General features: G+C 57.5%; 1 protein-coding gene across 8 annotated transcripts in view; it reads left to right on the forward strand.

Moving 5' to 3' along the window:
• DAB2IP (DAB2 interacting protein) overlaps window positions 1-20,274 on the forward strand; it is a 186,077-nt gene that overhangs the window by 161,378 nt on the left and 4,425 nt on the right. For 7 of the 8 annotated variants that reach the window (XM_032865771.1, XM_032865769.1, XM_032865772.1 and 4 more), the window contains 9 exons: window positions 38-592; window positions 3,513-3,657; window positions 3,741-3,885; window positions 6,148-6,384; window positions 7,988-8,189; window positions 9,770-9,948; window positions 11,785-12,673; window positions 13,370-13,522; window positions 15,646-15,839. In XM_032865771.1, coding sequence (XP_032721662.1) covers window positions 38-592; window positions 3,513-3,657; window positions 3,741-3,885; window positions 6,148-6,384; window positions 7,988-8,189; window positions 9,770-9,948; window positions 11,785-12,673; window positions 13,370-13,522; window positions 15,646-15,839 — 2,699 coding nt within the window. The remainder of the gene's footprint in view (window positions 1-37; window positions 593-3,512; window positions 3,658-3,740; window positions 3,886-6,147; window positions 6,385-7,987; window positions 8,190-9,769; window positions 9,949-11,784; window positions 12,674-13,369; window positions 13,523-15,645; window positions 15,840-20,274) is intronic. The other variant, XM_032865770.1, reaches the window with a different exon arrangement.

A 20,274-nucleotide genomic window follows, 5' to 3' on the forward strand; every position in this document is an offset into this window, starting at 1 on the left:
TCTGAGAGCTCTCTGTGGCCCCCTTGTATGTGTGCAGGACAACAGCCGGCGTGTGGAGCACATCCTGAAGCTGTGGGTGATTGAGGCCAAGGACCTGCCGGCCAAGAAGAAGTACCTGTGCGAGTTGTGCCTGGACGACGTGCTCTATGCCCGCACCACGGGCAAGCTCAAGACCGACAATGTCTTCTGGGGGGAGCACTTTGAGTTCCACAACCTGCCGCCCTTGCGCACTGTCACCGTCCACCTGTACCGGGAGACGGACAAGAAGAAGAAGAAGGAGCGCAACAGTTACCTGGGCCTGGTGAGCCTGCCGGCTGCCTCCGTGGCCGGGCGACAGTTTGTGGAGAAGTGGTACCCGGTGGTGACGCCCAACCCCAAGGGTGGCAAGGGCCCCGGGCCCATGATCCGCATCAAAGCGCGCTACCAGACCATCACCATCCTGCCCATGGAGATGTACAAGGAGTTTGCCGAGCACATCACCAACCACTACCTGGGGCTCTGTGCGGCCCTCGAGCCAATCCTCAGTGCCAAGACCAAGGAGGAGATGGCATCGGCCCTGGTGCACATTCTGCAGAGCACGGGCAAGGTCAAGGTGCGTGTGTGGGCACAGGTGGGTCTTTGCACATTGTGCGGCCCACATGGAGGCCTGGTGGTGCGTACTAAGTTACCCACTGTCCCCCGTGTCCGAGTCACGGCATTTAGCTCTCACAGAGGCACCATCACAGCCAGGTGGGCCCCTTAAGCCCCAGAGTTGCGTCACAGAACGGGGGCCTTTGTGTCCCTCCTCCACGGTTGGAGGTGGTTGGTAACGCACGCATGGAGCTGAGGGATGGGGTTGTGGCATAGAGCGAAGGAGCAGGTTTGAGGGGCCTCTCCGCGGCCCTCGAGGGCTGGCCTCTCCTAGACACACATCCAGTGAGGGAGCATTCAGGTGACATCCCCAACGTGTGACGGCCTGTCCTAGCCCCCAGCCTCCCCCTCCCACATAAGACACACAGGCTCACAGCCAGGCTCACATAAACGGTGCACACAGTGCCTGTGCTGTTCAGCAGTCAGCCCGCTATGGTGACAGTTATTCCTGGCCCCACAGCCCACGGAATGGGGATTGTCCCAGAGCCATCCGGCAGGCCCTCCTGTAGGGTTGAAGGGCCCCATCTCTCTGCCCGCTCCCCGCTTTCATCCTCCAGGCTGCACTCAGCCCCTCGTACCTGACTCCGGAGACAAGTAGGCTCTTTCAGGAAGGCCCCCACTGCCCAGCTGCCCAGCACAGTGGAGCGTGGTTCTGTGGGCCTCAGAGGTGGACCCCCACCCCTCCACCCTGCCCTCTCCATTGGTGGGGAGTTACCTGAAGGGGGTTCAGTGGAGAAGGACTGGACAGTGCGGAAGGCCGCGGGTGCTGGCCCGTGTCATAGGAGAATAAAACATGAATGTCTTATCTACATTTACGAAGTAAAAAGAAGGAGCCGGGCCTCTGTGCTCTGGACATGGTGTGGTTTGAGAGCCAAGTGGCCTGTGATGGAGGTGAGGGACCGCCAATGTGTCAAGGTCCTGAGCCCTCACAGTCTGGGACAGGGGGTATATGCGGGGTGGGGGCCCAGGCTCATAACTCCCATCAGGGCCCCTTATTCCCTTACCTGTTCCCAGAAGTCTTTGGGCCCTCTAGAGCCCCCCGCCTGTTGGACTGGTGGCCCCCCTCAAGGAGAGGGACTTCCTCAGCATGGTCTCTGCGGGGAGGGAGTGCTGAGTTTCCTCCCCCCCAGCCTTTGGACCTGACTAGGCTGGACAGGCTCTGGTCAGTGTTTAGGCTGCTGGGAACCAAATGAACTGAGGGAGCCTCTAGCCCCCGGAGAGGGAGTGAGCGAGGCCTCTTCTGCTGCTTTGTCTGTTCTTTCAAGACCCGACCACAAGGGCTGGGCTGGCCTGGCAATCCGACTTCCTTCTGCGGTGACCTTTGTTTATAAGGCTTGTGGTCCCCACCGTGGAGGGACGTGGACGCCAGGCTCTAGCTGCCCTCAGTGGGCCTGGGGGATCATTAGGCAGAACGATGGAAAGTAACTTGAGCTGGGGTGATGTGCCTGTGAGCTTCTTCTCTCTGAACACTTGGGAACTAATGGGGCATTCTGGGGGAGAAGCAGAGTGTCTAATAAGGGCCCTGCAATCCTGAGGTAAAGGTTGTGTGAGTGGGCGTCTCAGCACCTTCCTGCCCTCTCCCCAGGCTCCGCCCTCCAGGGCCTTGACTTTGTAGATTTCCTGCCCTTGGACTCCAGGGTTTCTCCCTGCCATCCCCACTCCAGATCTGGCCCAGGTAGCTGTGTGTGGACTTGGACAGGTCACTTTACTATTCTGTGCCTGTTTCTCTTCATTGGGTTTTAGCTCTAAAGAGAGCTTCTCCTCCCAGCCTGGGCCTTGCGCCCACCCCAGGAGTTGAGGGAGACCTGTGACTGGGAGCCGGAGCCCAGTGGAGCTGCAAGGCCCCATGGCAGTACTTGCCTCTGCTTCTGTGTCCTCAGAGAAGGGGGCCCTACAGCTCATCCGTAGGGCAGGAAGGGGTCCTCGGGCTGTGTGATACCCAGAGAGGCATCAGCCACTCCCTCTTCCCCCCTTTGGCTGGTAGGTCTCCTGCACCTAGAACTGATTTCTCTATTTCAGGGGCCACTTGTGATTTCAAAGGGCCCAGAGCGGTGTGTATTAGTGTGAGGGATTTCCAGGGCACCAGAAACCCTGGCCCATGCTGGCTGCCTTGCCACCTCTGTCTCCCTCCGCTAGGTCTCTGATTCCCTCTCTTCCCCTCCCCCAGGTCACAGGGTTGGCTGAGGGCTTGAGGAGGCAGGGGCTCCCAAGGGAGGCAGGCTCACCGTACCTCATCTTCTAAGTCAGGAGAGAGGGCATGGCTCAGGCTCCTTCCAGGGTCGCCCTGTGACACTGTGTAGGGGACCTGTAGTCTCAGGTTCACAGCTGCCTTCCAGAAGCCTGGGACCCACAGCGGTGAGGGGCTGCCTCACCACTCAAGCCGAGGACTGTGTTCTCACCATCTGAGCCCTGGCCATGGCCTTCCAGGGCGTCTGGACAGCTTCCCCCTGTGGGGCAGCACAGAACAAGTCTGTCTGGTGTGGGAGACCCCGCCAGAGTCATGGGCAGGAGGATCATGGCTGCTGTTAATACAGTGGAGGGAGGTGGCTTGTGTGTCCTCTTCAGCGCTGTTGGTGATGGGAAGGGAGATCTGCTCCAGTCTCCTGGCCAGGCTTGGTCAGGGTTTGAGTCCAGCGGGGCTGACCACAGTGCAGTTGGCTCCCGGCTCCATGTGGCAGCTGGACCCAGCTCTCACATTACCACCTCCAGGTGTCTACCCTCCATGGGCCGCCCATGCTCACCCGCCGGCGGCTCCCGGAGGTAGCCACCACCAGCGGACCAGCTGCAAGGAGGGGATGCTTCTGGCTGGGGAGTGGGGCTGGGATCCTCGGGTCCTGCGATCCGGGCCTGCTCACATCCGCTCTTCTCACCTGCCTTCCCAGGATTTCCTGACCGACCTGATGATGTCAGAGGTGGACCGCTGCGGGGACAACGAACACCTTATCTTCCGGGAGAACACCCTGGCCACTAAGGCCATTGAGGAGTACCTCAAGCTGGTGGGCCAGAAGTACCTGCAGGACGCGCTAGGTAGGGAGTGTGCAGGCTAGCCGAGGGCGGTGGGAGGCCCGCCCTCGCCAGTCCTTACGCACTCTCACTGCCTCCTGCCCCAGGTGAGTTCATCAAAGCTCTGTATGAGTCGGACGAGAACTGCGAAGTAGACCCGAGCAAGTGCTCGGCCGCCGACCTCCCTGAGCACCAGGGCAACCTCAAGATGTGCTGCGAGCTGGCCTTCTGCAAGATCATCAACTCCTACTGGTCAGTGCCGCCTGCGCCCCTGGCCCTGCTTGTGTCAGTGTGTCCGCAGGGTGCCGGGCAAGGCCCTCGGGCTCCATCCTCCATGACTCCTACACGATAGAGCGGAGGGTTGATGAGGGCACTGGTGGCCCAGCTGTAGCCTCACGTAGCTCCCAAGTGGTGGCTCTGGGAGGGGACCTCCCTCCTGCCTGGCCCCCTGTCCTGGTCCTTGGTGGGCTCTCTGATGTAGAAGAGGGTCCCAGAATCTGTGCAGGACACGGGGTGGAGAATCGATGGGGCAACACATCACCAAGTCTCTTAGCGGGCCCCATCCGTGGGCCGGCCGCTGTCGCAGGTGTCAGAGCCGCAGCGCGGGGAGCGAGGTGGGTAAGGCCCCGTCCAGGCACCCTCCAGGGCCAGGCAGATGGCTTCATGCGAGGCTTCTCCACTGTCCACAGGGTTGCCGCCACCACCTGTCCCCCGCGCCATACCTCACTCCTTTCTTGGGCAGGGCCTCCCTCACTTCCCCTCCGCCCCACCACCACACGCCACCTCCCTTCCTGTTTTAAGGCCTTATGCCTGCCTCCCCTCAGCGGCCCCCCTTCATGGTATCAAACATGGTTGTCTCACCCCTCCTGGGCACTTCTGTCAGAGGGGGATTATGCCTGTGTCCAGATCTGTTTCCTGCATGTACTTGGAACTCCCTGGGGCAGTTGGATCCGCCAGCTCAGGGCTGGACCTAGGAGGGCCCAGGAATGGCTTGCCGCTCCTGAAAGACTAGCAGAGATAGGCCTGCTTGGTGAGTGAGAGCCGCGGGCAGGGAGCAGAGGGAACAGCCAGAGACCGCAGAATGGTTGTTCCCCTACTATGTCCTCTGCCCCTGGGCTGCACAGAGTACCCACCTAGGGTCAGCCTGGCCCCCTGGGCTGGGCCAGAAGTGATCCCGGGACCTGGTGGTGGAGATACAGCCCTGAACGCTTTGGGAACATACCTCCCGCCCTTGGGCTGGGCTGTGCTTTCACCCTCCGGCACCGTTCCCAGGGTAGACTGGGTGTGGGACACAGGGAAACACCCGTGGACAATTTCCCATTTCCTCTTTCTGGTATTTGTCAGACGCCCAGAGGCACCCTTCTGGGCAGGCCTTCCTGTTCTGGACAGGCCTTCCACAGATGTCATTGCTCCACAGATGTCATTGCTCCACAGCTGCTCCCTGCCTGGTCTTGGTCAGGCATTTCGAGGGCCAGGACTAAGGATCCTTGGCCTGCTCCCCTGTTGCTGTCTCTCTGGCATGCTTTTGCCGGTTCAGCCTCATTCACTGTGGAGAGCCTGCTGGGCAGGTGCTGGGCTTGTTGGGCAAAAGCCTTGTGAGTTGATTAAGGCTTCCTACGGCCTTGAGATGGTCGTGTGAACTTGGCAGGGCAGGCCCTGTTCTCATTGTAAGAGTGAGGGAACTGAAGGTCAGGGAGGGCTGGGCACTTGCTCAGAGCACCCTGAGCCAGCGACAGAGCTAGCAATGGAGCCAGTGACAGAGCCAGTGACAGAGCCGGTGATGGAGCCAGGCGTAGAGTCTACGCAGTGCTGGGCCTGGTCTTTCCTGGGGTGGGAGGCATCTCTTTTCTGGGTAAAGGCTAGGGAAACCACTTCAAGATTGGCCAGTGGGGCCTGACTGTAGCAGGCTGTGGATGCTCAGCAGAGAGAGCCCCCAGCTGGGTGCTAGGAACCCTGTCCACCCCCACTGGCCCCCCGTGGGTGGGTGGGGGTGCACTCCCTCCATTTGCCTTCCCGCCGAGAAAGGGGAAAGCTGTCTTCTCATCCCATCGTGATCATTCTGAGCTCTGCTGAGGCCGTCCAATTCCTGCACGTGATTCAAGCGAAGGGAGTGCGTCTCAGCAGCCAGCGATGGCTTCAGGGAGCAGCGACCGGTTCCAGTTGTGTTCTCCTCCCTGTGCCTCGTGCCTGGTGTTGGAGGCGGAGGGTGAAGCCCCTGGGCAGGCTAGCCACTGCCGCTGGTTCTTGTTGGGACAGAGACCTGGCCTTTCTGTGCCCGTGCCCCTCCCCTCTCGGCCCCTTTGTGGAGAGCCACCGCCCTGCCTGGAGCTCAACTGTCCTGCTCCTTCCACCAAGCCTTCCCTTGGCCCTCGCTGCGCCATGCTCCCCTGTGCTGGCTAGCTCCCCCGCGGCCCACCTTCCCCGCTCTCAGGCCCAGAACTGGGTCCCTGCTGTGCACCCTCCTGCCCCGGCACCCTGCCCGATGACTGGCCCCCCCGTCCTCTGTCCCCTCAGTGTCTTCCCACGGGAGCTGAAAGAGGTGTTTGCCTCGTGGCGGCAGGAGTGCAGCAGCCGCGGCCGGCCTGACATCAGCGAGCGGCTCATCAGCGCCTCCCTGTTCCTGCGCTTTCTCTGCCCCGCCATCATGTCGCCCTCGCTCTTCAACCTGCTGCAGGAGTACCCTGACGACCGTACCGCCCGCACCCTCACCCTCATCGCCAAGGTCACCCAGAACCTGGCCAACTTCGCCAAGTGAGTGCCGGGCGCCCCTCGGGACGGAGTCCGGGCGTCGGCTTGAGCCGTGGGGATGAGTTGGAATTGGGTGGCACACAGTCCCCATGTATGGCCCTGCCGTCCTCAGTTCTTCCCGTCCCCGTTGTTCAAAACAAAATCTCCACCCCTCATCCTCCCCCTACAGAAAGTACATGGCATTTGGGTACGTTTCCTTCATTTTCAAAGGTGAGAAGAGAAGATATTTTTTCCTTCTGCTTTTTTGAATTAACATTTTATCATAAGGATTATCCCGTGTACTTAACATTCATAAGCCTCATTTTGCAATGAATGACTAATATGCCTTCCAGGGAGAATGGCCCGTGTTTCCGTAACTCGCCTGGCATGGTTGGGCTCTCAGGTTGTTTCAGACTGTCCTTGTTTGATGCCGTGAAGGATGTCTTTGCTCAGAAAGCACTTCAGTGTTCTTAGCTGTCCCTTGGAGCCAGTGGGTGGAAACGGAAGGGCTCGTTTGCAGTGTGGATGGGGCCCTATGTAGGCATCTCTGTGCGGGGCTCTGAGTCACATCTGGCCCCAGCCTGCCGGACCCATGCTTCCCCAGGGAGAGGGATGTGGGAGAAGCAGCAGAGCAGTGAGAGAGACACACAGGCCTCTTAGGAGGGGCCTGGGCTGGTGGTCCTGGGAGATGTGCCCCTGCTGCGTGTCAGGATGAGGCAAGCAGGAGCAGAGGTGTGGCAGGCCCTGGGAGGGCCAAGTGCTGGCAGGATGAGGACCCCGGCATCCCCGACTCATCATGTGCCAGGCCAGGGGGAGTGGGAGGCGAGATGCGAGAGGTCACAGGGACTTGAGGTGCAGGTGAGGCAGGGAGAGCCACTGGACAGCCTGAAGCAAGAGGGAGGTTGGCTGTCCTCCGTTCGGGGTCCTAAACCCATTAGCCTGAAAGTCAGGGGCACGTGGAGGGAGCACAGCAGGCAGCTGGAAGCCGGGGCCAAGAGGGTAGCGGTGGTTCCCGCCCACAAAGAAGTGTTGGGGGCACAGGGTGGCGGTACAGGAGGCAGTGGCTGTGGGGTCTGGGGTTACTGGAAGATAAAGTCAGCAGGTCTCACCGGTGAGAAAGTGAGAAGCCGGACACCACCAGGCTTCTGGCTCAGCTATCTGGGGGATGGTGGTGCCCCCCCTGAGGATAGGCAGCTTGGTGGCAGGGCATGGGTCTGGGGCAACAGAGCAGATGTCACTTGGCCAGGTCAGGAGCAGGGGAGGGGCGTGTGGATGTGTACGTCCAAAAGCTCAGCAGAGAGGCCTGCCAGACACACTGAAAGGCATCTAGACATCAAGTCTTTGGAATCTGGCAGAAAAGAAGAAGGAGACTGACCGGCAGTGAATGGGGAGTGAGGGCCACAGAGTGTTCTATGTCCTGTGAGAAGAGATCCCGAAAAGGGTCTCTGGGCTTAGCCAGGAACGAGGGCCCTGAATCAGAACAGATGGGTCAGCTAGAGGAGTGAGTGGCATGGGAGGCAGCTGCAGTGGGCTAGGAGGGATGGGAGTTGAGGAGGCAGAGTGCCTCAGAGAAGGGACGCTCCTGGGCAGGGCCCCGGAGCTCTTACCCTGCCTGCTCTCTGTCCAGGTTTGGCAGCAAGGAGGAGTACATGTCGTTCATGAACCAGTTCCTGGAGCACGAGTGGACCAACATGCAGCGCTTCCTGTTGGAGATCTCCAACCCTGAGACCGTCTCCAACACGGCCGGCTTCGAGGGCTATATTGACCTGGGCCGGGAGCTCTCTAGTCTGCACTCGCTGCTCTGGGAGGCCGTCAGCCAGCTGGAGCAGGTGCCTGGCCCCATGGGGCTGCAGGGGGTCAGGCTGGGCCAGAGGCTGCCGCAGCGCTGAAAGGTCCTCCTCCAGACTAATTCGGGGAGTAAAAGTGTTTGCTCACCCATGGGCTGGAACCGGAGGTGCCAGCCCAGGCCTTGTCATGCGCTGTGGGGGCTCTGGGCCCCATTTCCTGGGAGGGGCATGTCCCATTCACTTGGCCAGCACCTGCCACGGGAGCCCACTCTGTGCACCGGGGCTCTCGCTCTGCCTGGGCACACTCAGCATTGAGTGGACGGGTTTGTGCATGACGGTGTGCTCCCTGCCTGTGAGAAATGTGATCATCTTTTGCTGCTTCTCCAGAAATGTCCTTGCTTCAGGGTTTAAGGCCACTGACGTGAAAAATGTAGACTGAAGTTGCGGTACCTCCTCATGTCAGGCAGGAAGGCATAGACCTTTCCAGAGTTGCCCTTGACCGTCACTTGAAAATCTTACTGCCCAGCCACCTCTGACCCTGCTGCAGCCACCTGGCAGGCGCCCTCCGTGACCTGGGGTCCCCCCATTGACCCCGCAGCCCCAGCCCACACAGTGGACAGGTTTCTGGCGGTAAGGGCCAGGCCTGCAGGATCTGCTTCCAGAATATCTCCTGCTTTCCGGGACCTCACGAGACCGCCTGACTAAAGTAGTTACTGCTAGACAGGGCTGGAAGGCCTCCCTGCTGCTGTCACAGTCCCACTCAGGGCCCTCTGGTGTGCAGCTCTCCAGATTCCTCTGCTCGTGGGTGAAGTACACACACAGGCACAGAGTTCTTTTCCTCTTGTTCGTGGTCAAGCAGGAACTTTGGTGGGCCCACAGTATGCATTTCTGTCTCACTGTTATCCTGCTGCATCACCGCTGTGGCCTGATGGCTGCACGCTGTCTGGCACAGGAGCACACAGGCCACCGTACTGTCGCTGGACACTCGGGTTCATCCCAGCGCTCTGCTGCTGCACTCCCTTCTGCTTTGGCTGCAAGAGGCACCAGAGGGGTCATGCCCTAACGGCCACTGCCTGCCAAGTCCCTGAGCCGGCCTCCGACCACTACATCTGCTCCAGCAGGTGGAAGCATGGATGGTGGCCGCTGCCGTCATGGCTGATGCCGGTGCAGCCAGGATTTGAAATTGAGCTGTCTGCTTCTCAAGTCTGTGCTGTGTTGACAACATGAGTTTCACACTTTCCTTCTGCACTAAGTCCTGGAAGCCAGTGAATAAGTAGAGGGCATCCCAGAAGCCTCTCAGAGAAGGTGTCACTGTGGCAGATTCTGGGGTACCCCCTGGGCTCCCCTCTCTGGGGCACAGGGATAGGAGGCTTGGGCTAGGTCACCATTTCTCCCTTTGGGCTTTGCGCCCCTCCCTCACTCCCAGAAATAGCTGAGAGGCCTGGGAAAAATGTTCATGTGCAGATTTCTGGCCTTCCCAGCCGCTTCCCAGACCTGCTGGATCTGACAGGTGGGGGAGGGCAGGGCCTGCCTTTCCAAGGGGCTCCTCTGCAGCTGCAAAGCACTTGGCCTTCCCAAGGGGCCCCCACAGATCACACCTGCCTCTTACTGTGTGTTTGCAGAGCATCATATCCAAACTGGGGCCCCTGCCTCGAATCCTGAGGGATGTCCACACAGCACTGAGCACCCCAGGCAGTGGGCAGCTCCCAGGGACCAACGACTTGGCCTCCACTCCTGGCTCTGGCAGTAGCAGCATCTCGGCTGGACTGCAGAAAATGGTGATAGAGAACGACCTCTCTGGGTAAGACCTGCTAGGCATACCGGGTGTTGTGGGGTACGCATGAAGGCAAGGTGCGGCAGTCTACAGCCCCAGTTGGGGAGGAGGTCTACACAAATGTTTATAAAATAAGCTAGATGAGACTTGAAATGTGTTATGTAGGCTGTAGGCAGTGAACCTCCATTTGGGAAAAATCAGGGAAGGCTTCTTGGAGAAGGTGGTGCCATAGTTTGGGGCTCGTTAGGAAAAGGAATATTTCCATTGGTGGAAAAGGCCTTCTTTAGGCCATAGAGGAACTAACACAAAGACCTGGAGAAATACGCTCTGTTGAAGAACTATTTGGTCCCAAATACCTCTAGGTTACCCAGTCGTGTGTTCAGAATATTCAGTTGGTATTTCCGGCGTCTGAATCAACCTCCAGGAGTAGCACTCAGGCATGTGTGTTTTCATCAAGCGCCGGGGTGACTGACTGCAAGGCTCGGAGTCTGGGAGCTCCAGAAACTAGGGGAGGTGTCGAGGTCCAGACCACAGTCTGAGCCCTCAGTCCAAAGGCACAGTGACCTGTAAATAAAGCAGTTGGTGGACAGGGAGGCAGAACGTTCTCGAATGTTAATATCAAAATGAGGATGTTCCTTTGAAAGACTTGGGTTTATGGGGAACTGTTTCTGCCCCACTCATGCCCTCCCCTGCAGCAGCCGTTTGGGGCCAACTCGTTAAGGACAAGGCTGGACAGCAGAGCTGGGAGTCGGGTCCTGTCTTGAGGTGGCGGCAGGCCTATAAGCAGGCAAGGGCACCGAGATCAGGAACCTCGGGGTGTGGTGTGCAGGACTGGAGGCCGGGGAGGAGGCCCGCGGTGCAGAGGCCTGGACGCCACTTCCAGCTCCCTGTGAGCCTTGGGCATGCACTCATAGAAGCTGCTGAGCGAGACGAGGCAGTTCAGGTAGAGTTCAGTTCAGGCTGAAGGAGCCAGGCACCTCTCCATCCCAGGCTGGGCCAACGCCAGCCCCCATAGTTGAGCCCCGCCTGCTCAGAGCTCTCTTTACACCACCCCTACAAGCTCCCCTCCGAAGCCCACCTGACCTACCACGTTGTGCTTTCTGAGGAGCTGGCTTCCGGGGAGGGGCCAGGGAGAGGCTGCGGGACTGGGGAAAGGGTACGGCCTGCCTCTGCAGGTGCAGACCTTCCCTGCCTGAGTCACACCTCCTCTGATTCCTTGTTTTTGCCAGGAACCGCAGCCCCCGCCTGCCAGTCAGACAAAGGTGGCAGCAGGAGGCTGGGCGGGGTAGGGGTGGGGGTGGGGGGAAGGCTTCCCTAGGTCCCCATTCTGGTTGTTAGTCTGGGGAGGAACAAGAGGGAAGAGGCTGCGGGAGCCCCTTTGGCTTTGAAGTCAGACCCTTGGATAGCAGAGAGCCACTGCATTGTGGGTTTGGGTTTAGCTAGGGGGAATTTTCCAGAACACTCCAGGCCGCGGCACCCAATGTCCCAAGGTGTAGCTGAACCAGGAACGGATGTGCCGGGCTGCCTGGCCTGGAACTAGCAGCACCGGCCCCTAGAAGGGAGGTGCTGTGCAGGAGCGGCTGTCCTGGCCGCCCGGTCCCTGAGGTGGCCTCCACCAGGGGCTGCGGCCGGGGCTGTGGTTTGGTGCTGCAGCCAGGCCACTGGTCGCAAGACCAGCCCACTTCTGCAGCCCGCGCACCTCCTCTCCCCTGCCCTGCCTCCCCCTCCCCCCGCAGCCCCGGCCCGTGCTCAGGCTGCCAGGCCCCGGCAGGCTGGCGGGGCTCTCGGTTTGGAGCCGCCTTGGCCGCACTCACAGCTCTTCTCTTCCCCCTTCTTTCCCTGTGTGTGCTTGTCTCCCTGCAGTCTCATAGATTTCACCCGGTTACCGTCTCCAACCCCCGAAAACAAGGACTTGTTTTTTGTCACAAGGTCCTCCGGGGTCCAGCCCTCACCTGCCCGCAGCTCGAGTTACTCGGAAGCCAACGAGCCTGATCTTCAGATGGCCAATGGTGGCAAGAGCCTGTCTATGGTGGACCTCCAAGATGCCCGCACGCTGGACGGGGAGGCGGGCTCCCCGGCGGGCCCCGACGCCCTCACCGCCGATGGGCAGGCGCCGGCATCACAGCTGGTGGCCGGGTGGCCGGCTCGGGCAGCCCCAGCGAGCCTGGCAGGGCTGGCCACGGTGCGGCGGGCCGGCCAGACGCCGACCACGCCGGGTAGCTCCGAGGGCGCCCCAGGCCGGCCCCAGCTACTGGCGCCACTCTCCTTCCAGAACCCCGTGTACCAGATGGCGGCTGGCCTGCCGCTTTCGCCTCGTGGCCTGGGCGACTCGGGCTCGGAGGGCCACAGCTCCTTGAGCTCCCACAGCAACAGCGAGGAGTTGGCAGCTGCCGCCAAGCTGGGAGGTTTCAGCGGTGCCACCGAGGACCTGGCACGGAGGCCCGGGGAGCTGGCGCGGCGGCAGATGTCACTGACTGAGAAGGGCGGGCCGCCCACCGTGCCACGGCAGAACAGTGCCGGCCCCCAGCGGAGGATCGACCAGCCGCCGCCGCCGCCCCCGCCGCCACCTCCCGCACCCCGTGGCCGGACGCCACCCACCCTGCTGAGCACCCTGCAGTACCCGCGGCCCTCCAGTGGGACCCTGGCATCGGCCTCGCCTGACTGGGCTGGCCCCGGAGCCCGGCTTCGGCAGCCCTCATCCTCGTCCAAGGGTGACAGCCCGGAGCTGAAGCCACGTGCAGTGCACAAGCAGGTCAGTGGTGCTGTCCAAGGGCAGGTCATGCTCTCGGGCCGCCAGGCCAGCATACCCCACCCGTGTCGTGCTGCTCCTCCGGGTCATTTCACCTGTCCTCAGCTGCCATACCATGCTGAACAAGGTCACACGTGGCCCCATCCCACCAACCTGCCACGCATACCACCTTTCCTCTCCCCCGAGGCCCACTGGTCCCTGCCGGAATCCTTTGAACCAGGAACAGTGTGGCCTTAGGGTCTCTCTGCCAGTTCTCCCAGGGGCAGCTGGGGTCAGGGAGAGAGGGGAGGGGTCCATCCATCTTCAGTTCCAGGTCCCACCCAGGTTAGGAGTTGACCAGACCCCCAGCACCCCCACCTTTGTGCTCTGAACTGGCCTCCGGGACTTTCGTGTCACCCTGGGGCCACACACAGTACGTGGGACAGATGTGCTCTGGGTTGAATGCCCGCCCACCTGCTGGCCGAGCTCACTTGCTGTCACCTGGGTGGCAGAGAGGGGCACTCAGGCCACCTGGGCTCCTGACTCTGCCCAGGCTGCCATCAGGAATGGGAATTCCCGAGTCAGGGACTGTATCAGTAACTGTCTGGCCAGTTGGAGGTCCCCTACCCTTGCAATGTTCCTGAGCCACTTGTCCCTGTGACTCACCTGGTGCCACCCTCCTGCCTCCCTCCAGACCCTCAAAGCTGTGTTTCATTGTAGGGCCCTTCACCCGTGAGCCCCAATGCCCTGGACCGCACAGCCGCTTGGCTCTTGACCATGAACGCGCAGTTGTTAGAAGACGAGGGCCTGGGCCCAGATCCCCCCCACAGGGATAGGCTAAGGAGTAAGGAGGAGCTCAGCCAAGCAGAAAAGGTAAAGCCGGACCCTGGCATTTCGCGGTAGGGCGGGGCTGCCTGCCTATGGCCATTGGCAATGTTCTCTCCCCTCGAGCCCTGAGTGAGAGGTGCTGCTTCTTCCCTGCGTATGGCCAGTCCCCTCTCCACCCCTGGGCCCCATATGGACATTAGCCGTGGACTCTGGAAAAAGAGCAGCAAGAGGAATTTCGCTTAGAGCTAAGAATTCCTGTACCGGCTGCACATGAGGCTCGGCAGGAGATTATACAGAATCCGGATTCTGGTTCCTAGTCCTCAGACCTCTGGGAACCCTTCCCTGAGTGACCAGGCCACCAAGCTTCTGTGAGGCTGGGACTTGAGGGCTGGGGGTGCCAGAGAGGCACATGGAGACCGTCATAGGGAGTTTCGTGCATGAGGAGGCAGAGCGGTGTGGTTCCCCGAGACAGCGGGGAGGGCTGTCCCCAACCAGGCCCCCCACTCTGGGTTTGTGCCTATCCAGAGCCTGGCTCTTGTCCAGTTCCTGTCTCCAGCAGGACATGAAAGAGAAAGAGCCAGGTAAAGGGTCCGACTGCTACTGAGAGGTTTTCTTCCCGGGGGGGAAGCGGTTCTGAAATACCCAGACTCCACCCACCACACACATCTAGCAATTAGTGGGGCAGTGGGGGGGGGCTTCTGTCCTCCCAAATTCTGCCTGTTGTTATGGCAACTGCCGTGGTTCCATGGCTGGTTCTTGTGTCCTCCTGCGGGCCAGAGCCTGGAAGATGCAAGACCCAGCGCAAAGCCACCTCAGAATGGCAGCCACTTCTTCCACTCCCCTAGATGCCCTTGCCTCGGCCCTAGGAAAGCCTTCAGCAGCCTCTTAGGCAAGGGCACGGAGGTCAGGGAGGCAGCTCTCCCTCCCCCTGGCCTAGGGCGAGCTTCGCGTCCATGCTGCATTCCGCCACCCTCCACCATCCCCTTAGTCCACTGCATCCACCTGCTTTCACCATAATTACGTGAAGGGGGCAGGGGGACACGGGGCTCGGTGCTCCAAGAGCCAGAGTTTGGTTGGGCGGCAAGTTGGGCCAGCCTTAGCCCTGACTCCCTTTGTGAGCCTGGGGCTGGGCTCTGCACCTCTCGGAGACCCAGAGTCCCGTTGGTGACTTGCAGGGTCAGGCTGCAGCTGGAGTGCCCTCTTTCCTTGCTGTTCCATGGCTAAACGAGCTACTGCATCTCTTATCCTCTCTGCTGCTAACCCCCACAGGCGGGGCCGGGGGAGACCTTTTTCTCTCGGGCTCCCTGGAGACATGGCACTGCCTCTGTCAGGAAGGATGCTCTCGACCCGGCTCTGGTGGCTGAGCAAGACTTGGGACGGGCCGGGGTCATCTGTCCCGGAGCCGGGCTCTCCTGTGGGTCCAGCTTTGCTTCAGGAGCTTAGCTTGGGCTGGGGCTGAGCCTCTCACCAGCATCTGGACTTGCTGCCTTCTAACTTTTGGGTGGTCCTTTGCCAAAGTGTACCAGGCTTGCATTGCCTAGGACTCCAGGAGAGGCTCCCCCTGCCTCCCCAGTCCCATATTGTCGCAGCACCCTGCACCCCAACCCCTTGGTGTCAACCCCACCTTACCTTTAGCCTCTCTGCCCCCTCACTTCCCCATGCCACTACCCTTGCTTTACAGTCGAGTAGAGGCTGGGAGACTAGGATCTCACCCCACGGGTCAGTCACCATGGGACTGGGGAACCTTCTGGGGCCTCGGTTCCCCCTCCTGTGGAGTCCCTATCTCTCAGGGCTCTGTCAGATCTTAAAATATTCAAGAGTGTGTTTTAACATTTATTTATTATTTTAAAAAACTCAGTACTCTAGTTCAGTCCTTACTTCTGAGATTTAGGTTTGAATCTTCATTCCCTCATAGCTGTAAGATCAGGCTGCAGGGGTGGGAGTTTGGAGGGGAGGAGCCCTGGACGGGGACGGGCTTGGAGTCTCACCCTGACCCTTCCGGCTGGGCCCCGAAGGCATCTCCTCACTGTGTCAAGTGGGCTGAGGTGGTGAAGACCCCTGGTACATCCCGAGCTGGGCTCCCTCCCACCCTGTGCTCCCGCTCGGGCTCACGAGGCTGTGCTCTCTGTCCTGGGTGCTGTGCCCGTGGCACGCTGCCCTCCTGGTAGGACCTGGCAGTGCTGCAGGACAAGCTGCGAATCTCTACAAAGAAGCTGGAAGAGTATGAGACCCTGTTCAAGTGCCAGGAGGAGACGACGCAGAAGCTGGTGCTGGAGTACCAGGCACGGCTGGAGGAGGGTGAGGAGCGGCTCCGGCGGCAGCAGGAGGACAAGGACATCCAGATGAAGGGCATCATCAGCAGGTGAGGACAGCCTTCTCCTGCTCTGGGCCAGAACTGGTCCTGCCCCCCACCCCCCGACACAGTGGGCAGACCTTTGCACCGCCCTCCTAAAGGGAGGAAGGGCTGATCAGCTGCAGGGGGAGATGAGAGTGGAAGGAGGAGAGTGCCCCAGGGGACAGAGACAGTGTGGCACAGGCCGGGAGGTGGGAAGCAGCCTGGGGCGTGGGGAGCCCTGCCATCGGTGGGCACTGATGGTACAATGCAGATTTGGGCCCAGCAGAAGGTCAGCCAAGGCCAGCTGACATGGCCTGTGACCCCTGGAAGGAGTCCTGTGCTCTTGGTGAGCACTGTCAGGGGAGGTAGGATTGGAGGTGCCAGGAAACACAGTGAGGACCCAACTCAGGGCAGGAAAAGTAGGGGTAAGTCAGTTACATTCAGTGGGTGAAGGAGAAGGAGGCAGAATGACCCCAGATTTCTACCAAGAGCATTGGGGTGTCTCGGTGCCAGTTGCTGAGATTAGGGTCCTTGGGTGTTTAGGCGTCGCAGCCATGCCAGTTTGGGATCTGTTGAGTTGGAAGGTAAGGGATCCAGCAAAGATCTCCGTTGGCTTCGATGCTGACTCTCATCTCTGTTGATGGTTTGGATATCACATGCTGTGGTGCTTTTCTCTCTCTCTCTCATTCTCTCTCTCTGTCTGCACCCATGGGTGGGGCGGGTACACCCTCGTGCATGTCTGTAGGCGGGGAGTGCAGTGAAGGTGTAGCATCCTGGCCGTCCCCTGGTGTCCCGGTCGTGACGTTCACTTCTTCACGACAGTAGTAGGTTGAGAAGGACACGCTGTGGGTTTTGCCACTTGTTGTTTGCATGATTCAAATCCGTCTTCTGGGCAGGCTTTGCAGGACTGCCAGAGCCAGCAGGTTTCCCCACCCGGCCTTCATCCACTACAGTAACCCTTCCCAGGTGCTTCCTTTCCTCTTTAGGCTGCCTGTTTCTCTGCTCCTAATTATTGTTTGCTTCGCTTACCTCCGGGTTTGTTCGTTGTAAATTGGTTAGGATGAGCAGAGGGCCTGTAACCGGGCTGCCTAGAAATCCACCGTTCACTTGACAGCCAGCTCTCTCAGCTCTCTTCATGTGTGTGGTTTCAAGAATGGAAATGCTTCTCAAACTAACCACCACCTCCTCATCATGTCTCTTCTCTGAAGGGTGCGTGGTCTCTGAATTCAGTGGCTTGCTTAATACATTTATTTCTACTAACCCATCCCGCTGTTTTTCCTCCCTAATGGAAATGTTGCTTATCGATTCTGTTGGTAGCATGGTTTGAATCCTTCTATGTTATTACTAGTTTTTTGCCTACTTATTAAGTGCTCATTGTTCTATTACTTACTGAGAAAAGAATATTGAAGGTTTTAATCGTAATTGTGGATTTGTGTATTTCTTTTTTCTTTTGTTTTTGCTTCATATACACTGAAACTATGCATCCACATCTAGGATTGTTATGTGCTGGTGATGAACTAGCATCTTTATTGTTAAAAAATCACCTTCTTTATCTCTCATAATACTTTTTGCTTTGAAATCTACTTTGATGTTGATTATAGATACACCAACTTTATTCTGATTAGTGTTAGCGAGGTATATCCTTTCTTGTTCTTATACTTTGAACCAATCTGTGTCTTTCTATATAAATGAGTTTCTTTTGTAGACACCTTTTCAGTTTTTGCTTTTTATCTAATCTGGCAGTTATCTTGCTTTTTAATTGGAGTGTTTAGACCATTTACATTTAATGTAATTATCAATATAATTAGGTTTAAATCTCTTTATCTTGCTACTCTTTTCTATTCCTACCATCTGTTCTGTTCCCTTTTTTCCTGCATTCTTTTGGATTGAGCATTTTTATGATGCATTTTATCTCTTACTGGCTTATTAGCTATATCTCTGTCACTTTAGGGCAAGAGTTGGTGACTTCCCGTAAAGGGGCAGATAATAAATATTTTAGGCCTTGCAAGACCATATGGCCTCTGTAAGTGTTCAGCAACGCTATTTGAGCAGAGCTGTGCATGTGGTATGGCTATTTACAAAAACAGGCAGTGGACCTAGTTGGGCCCTGTCAGACTGTAATAGTAGGAATTCTGTCATTACTGTTGTTCCTTTGTATTTAAACTGTCTTTATTTTTCGGTTCTTTTTAAGATTTTTTTTTTTTATCGTTGATTGCCAATAATTTGATTATGATGATCCTTGGCATGGTTTTCTTCATGTTTCTTGGGTTTGAGCTCTTGAATCTGTAGGTATGCCATCCTTCCTCTAGGAATCCCATCCCACATACATTAGGCTGCTTTATATTGTCCCACATTACTCTGAAGCTCCACTGTGTCCTTTTTTAACTTTTTTTTAAAAAGACTTTATTTATTTGACAAAGTGAGAGGGAGAGAGATCACATGTAGGCAGAGGCAGGCAGTGGGAGATGGAGAAGCAGGCTCCCCGCCGAGTGGAAAGCCTGATGCAGGGCTGGATATGGGATTGGATGCAGGGCTCTATCCCAGGACCCTGAGACCCTGACCTGAGCCAAAGGCAGAGGTGTAACCCACTGAGCCACCCTGGTGCCCCCTTTTTATTCTTTTTCCTCCCATTATATATCAGGTGATTTCTATCTCTGTGTCTACAAGATGAATAATCATTTCTTCTTTAGTGTCTAATCTGCTATTAATCCTGCCTAGTATTTTTTCATTTCAGATACTGTATTTTTCACTTTCAGACTTTCAGCTTGGTTTAAATTCTGTCCATTTCTCTTCTCATCATACTTATGCTTTCCTCTATATTTTCTCAAACATGTGGAATATATTTACAATAGCTGTTTCAACGTCTACTAATTCTGTCATCTGTGACATTTCTGAGTCTGTTTTCATTAATTTTCTTCCTGGTTATTAATTCTGTTTTTCTCTTTATCTTATGCTTGTTGATTTTGGGTTGGATGCCAGACATTATGACTTTTATGTAGGTGTGGGATATTTTGTGTTCTTTTAAATATTTCTGAGGCTTTGTTCTGGGAAACAGTGAGGTTATTTGGAATTAGTTTGATTCTTTGGAGGCTTATGTTTAAGCTTTGTTGGGGTGGGTCTGGACAGCCTCTAATTTAACCTAATCTGGCTCCACTTTCCTTCTGGGGAGTCTACTTTATGTCCCCGTGTTAGTATTTCTTTCTACTCTGCCAGGTAGGAGGGTGAGCTCTCCTTGGGGTTGTTTATTCTAATGTTCCCGTGGTTCCTGCCCCAGCCTGTCTGTGTTCTCACAGGCCTGCAGACCCATCCCCAGCTGAAGACTCAAGGGGAACTCTGAGGAGATACGTGGACTTTTCCCTGTGTCTTCTTCTTGGGCACTGCTTCCCTGGCTCTCCTCAACTCCATGACATTACTTCCCTTTTGTTTGACCTGGACACTCCAGGCCATGAGAGGGGCTCAGCTCATGCATTCCCTTTCCTTAGGATGCGCTGCCTGTTGTTCATTGTCAGGAAGCCTTTTTTTTTTTTTAACTATTTTTCATTTGGTTTTCTAGTTTCTTAGTATTATTGTTTGATGGCAGGAGGGTAAACCCAGTCCCTGTTTTCCCACCAACTGGAAGCCCAAGTCTCTCTCCCCTAGTGTAATTTCCCTTCGGATTGACGCCATTCGGTGCCCCTCTGCTCCCTGGTCTTCCCTCCCTGCTTCTTACAGGCTTTGCTCAGTGTCTGATCTTACTGTGACACGGAACCCCCGCCTTGGCGTGGCCCTTCACGCCTTCCTCCTGATCAGTGCTCCCTGACTGCTAATCCTGTTGACTTCGCACAAAGCCCCATGGGTACTTGCCCCAGCACAGTTGACCTCCCCGTGCTCCTTCTGCATCAGGAGCTCGGGGCCCACCAGGGGGTTAGGTTACAGCTCTGCAGGCCTGGAGAAGTTGTGCAGGTAGCAATGGGCATGAAGCCTGGGCACGAAGCCAGGTGAGCTTGTCTGAGAAGAGCATGGGGAACAAGAACAACGGGCACTGGGACTGACCCCGCAGGGCCCTGACATGCTGGGGCAGGGGAAACAGGCATCGGCAGAGCAGTGGCCTGCCAGCTAGGAGGCAGACCCAGAGAGTGTGGAGTCCAGAAACAAATGCAAGAGCATCAGAAGGTAGGTGTGAGCCACTGTGATTGATAGGTGTACCACAAGGTGAGGCCAGGAGGGGTTTCAGGGAAGGAGCAGCTGGTGACAGACACACACGTGCCTTAGCTCTGGGCTTCTGCACACGGCTTTCCTCCCATCTTCCCTACTCATTACCGTACCTTCAGACCTTGTTGATACCCCACCCCACCCTCCAGGACAGTTATCTACTCCTATTCTCGTTCCCATGGCCTCCAGGCCTCCCGTGCGGGGCATGGCTGCTGTCTGCCTGTCTATGTCCCTGCCACCTTGGAACTTTTTGAGGGATGGAGATCTCTGT

The sequence above is a fragment of the Lontra canadensis genome, unplaced genomic scaffold (genome assembly GCF_010015895.1).
Source record: "Lontra canadensis isolate GAN:19392208 unplaced genomic scaffold, GSC_riverotter_1.0 scaffold30, whole genome shotgun sequence".
Taxonomy (NCBI): Eukaryota; Metazoa; Chordata; class Mammalia; order Carnivora; family Mustelidae; genus Lontra; species Lontra canadensis.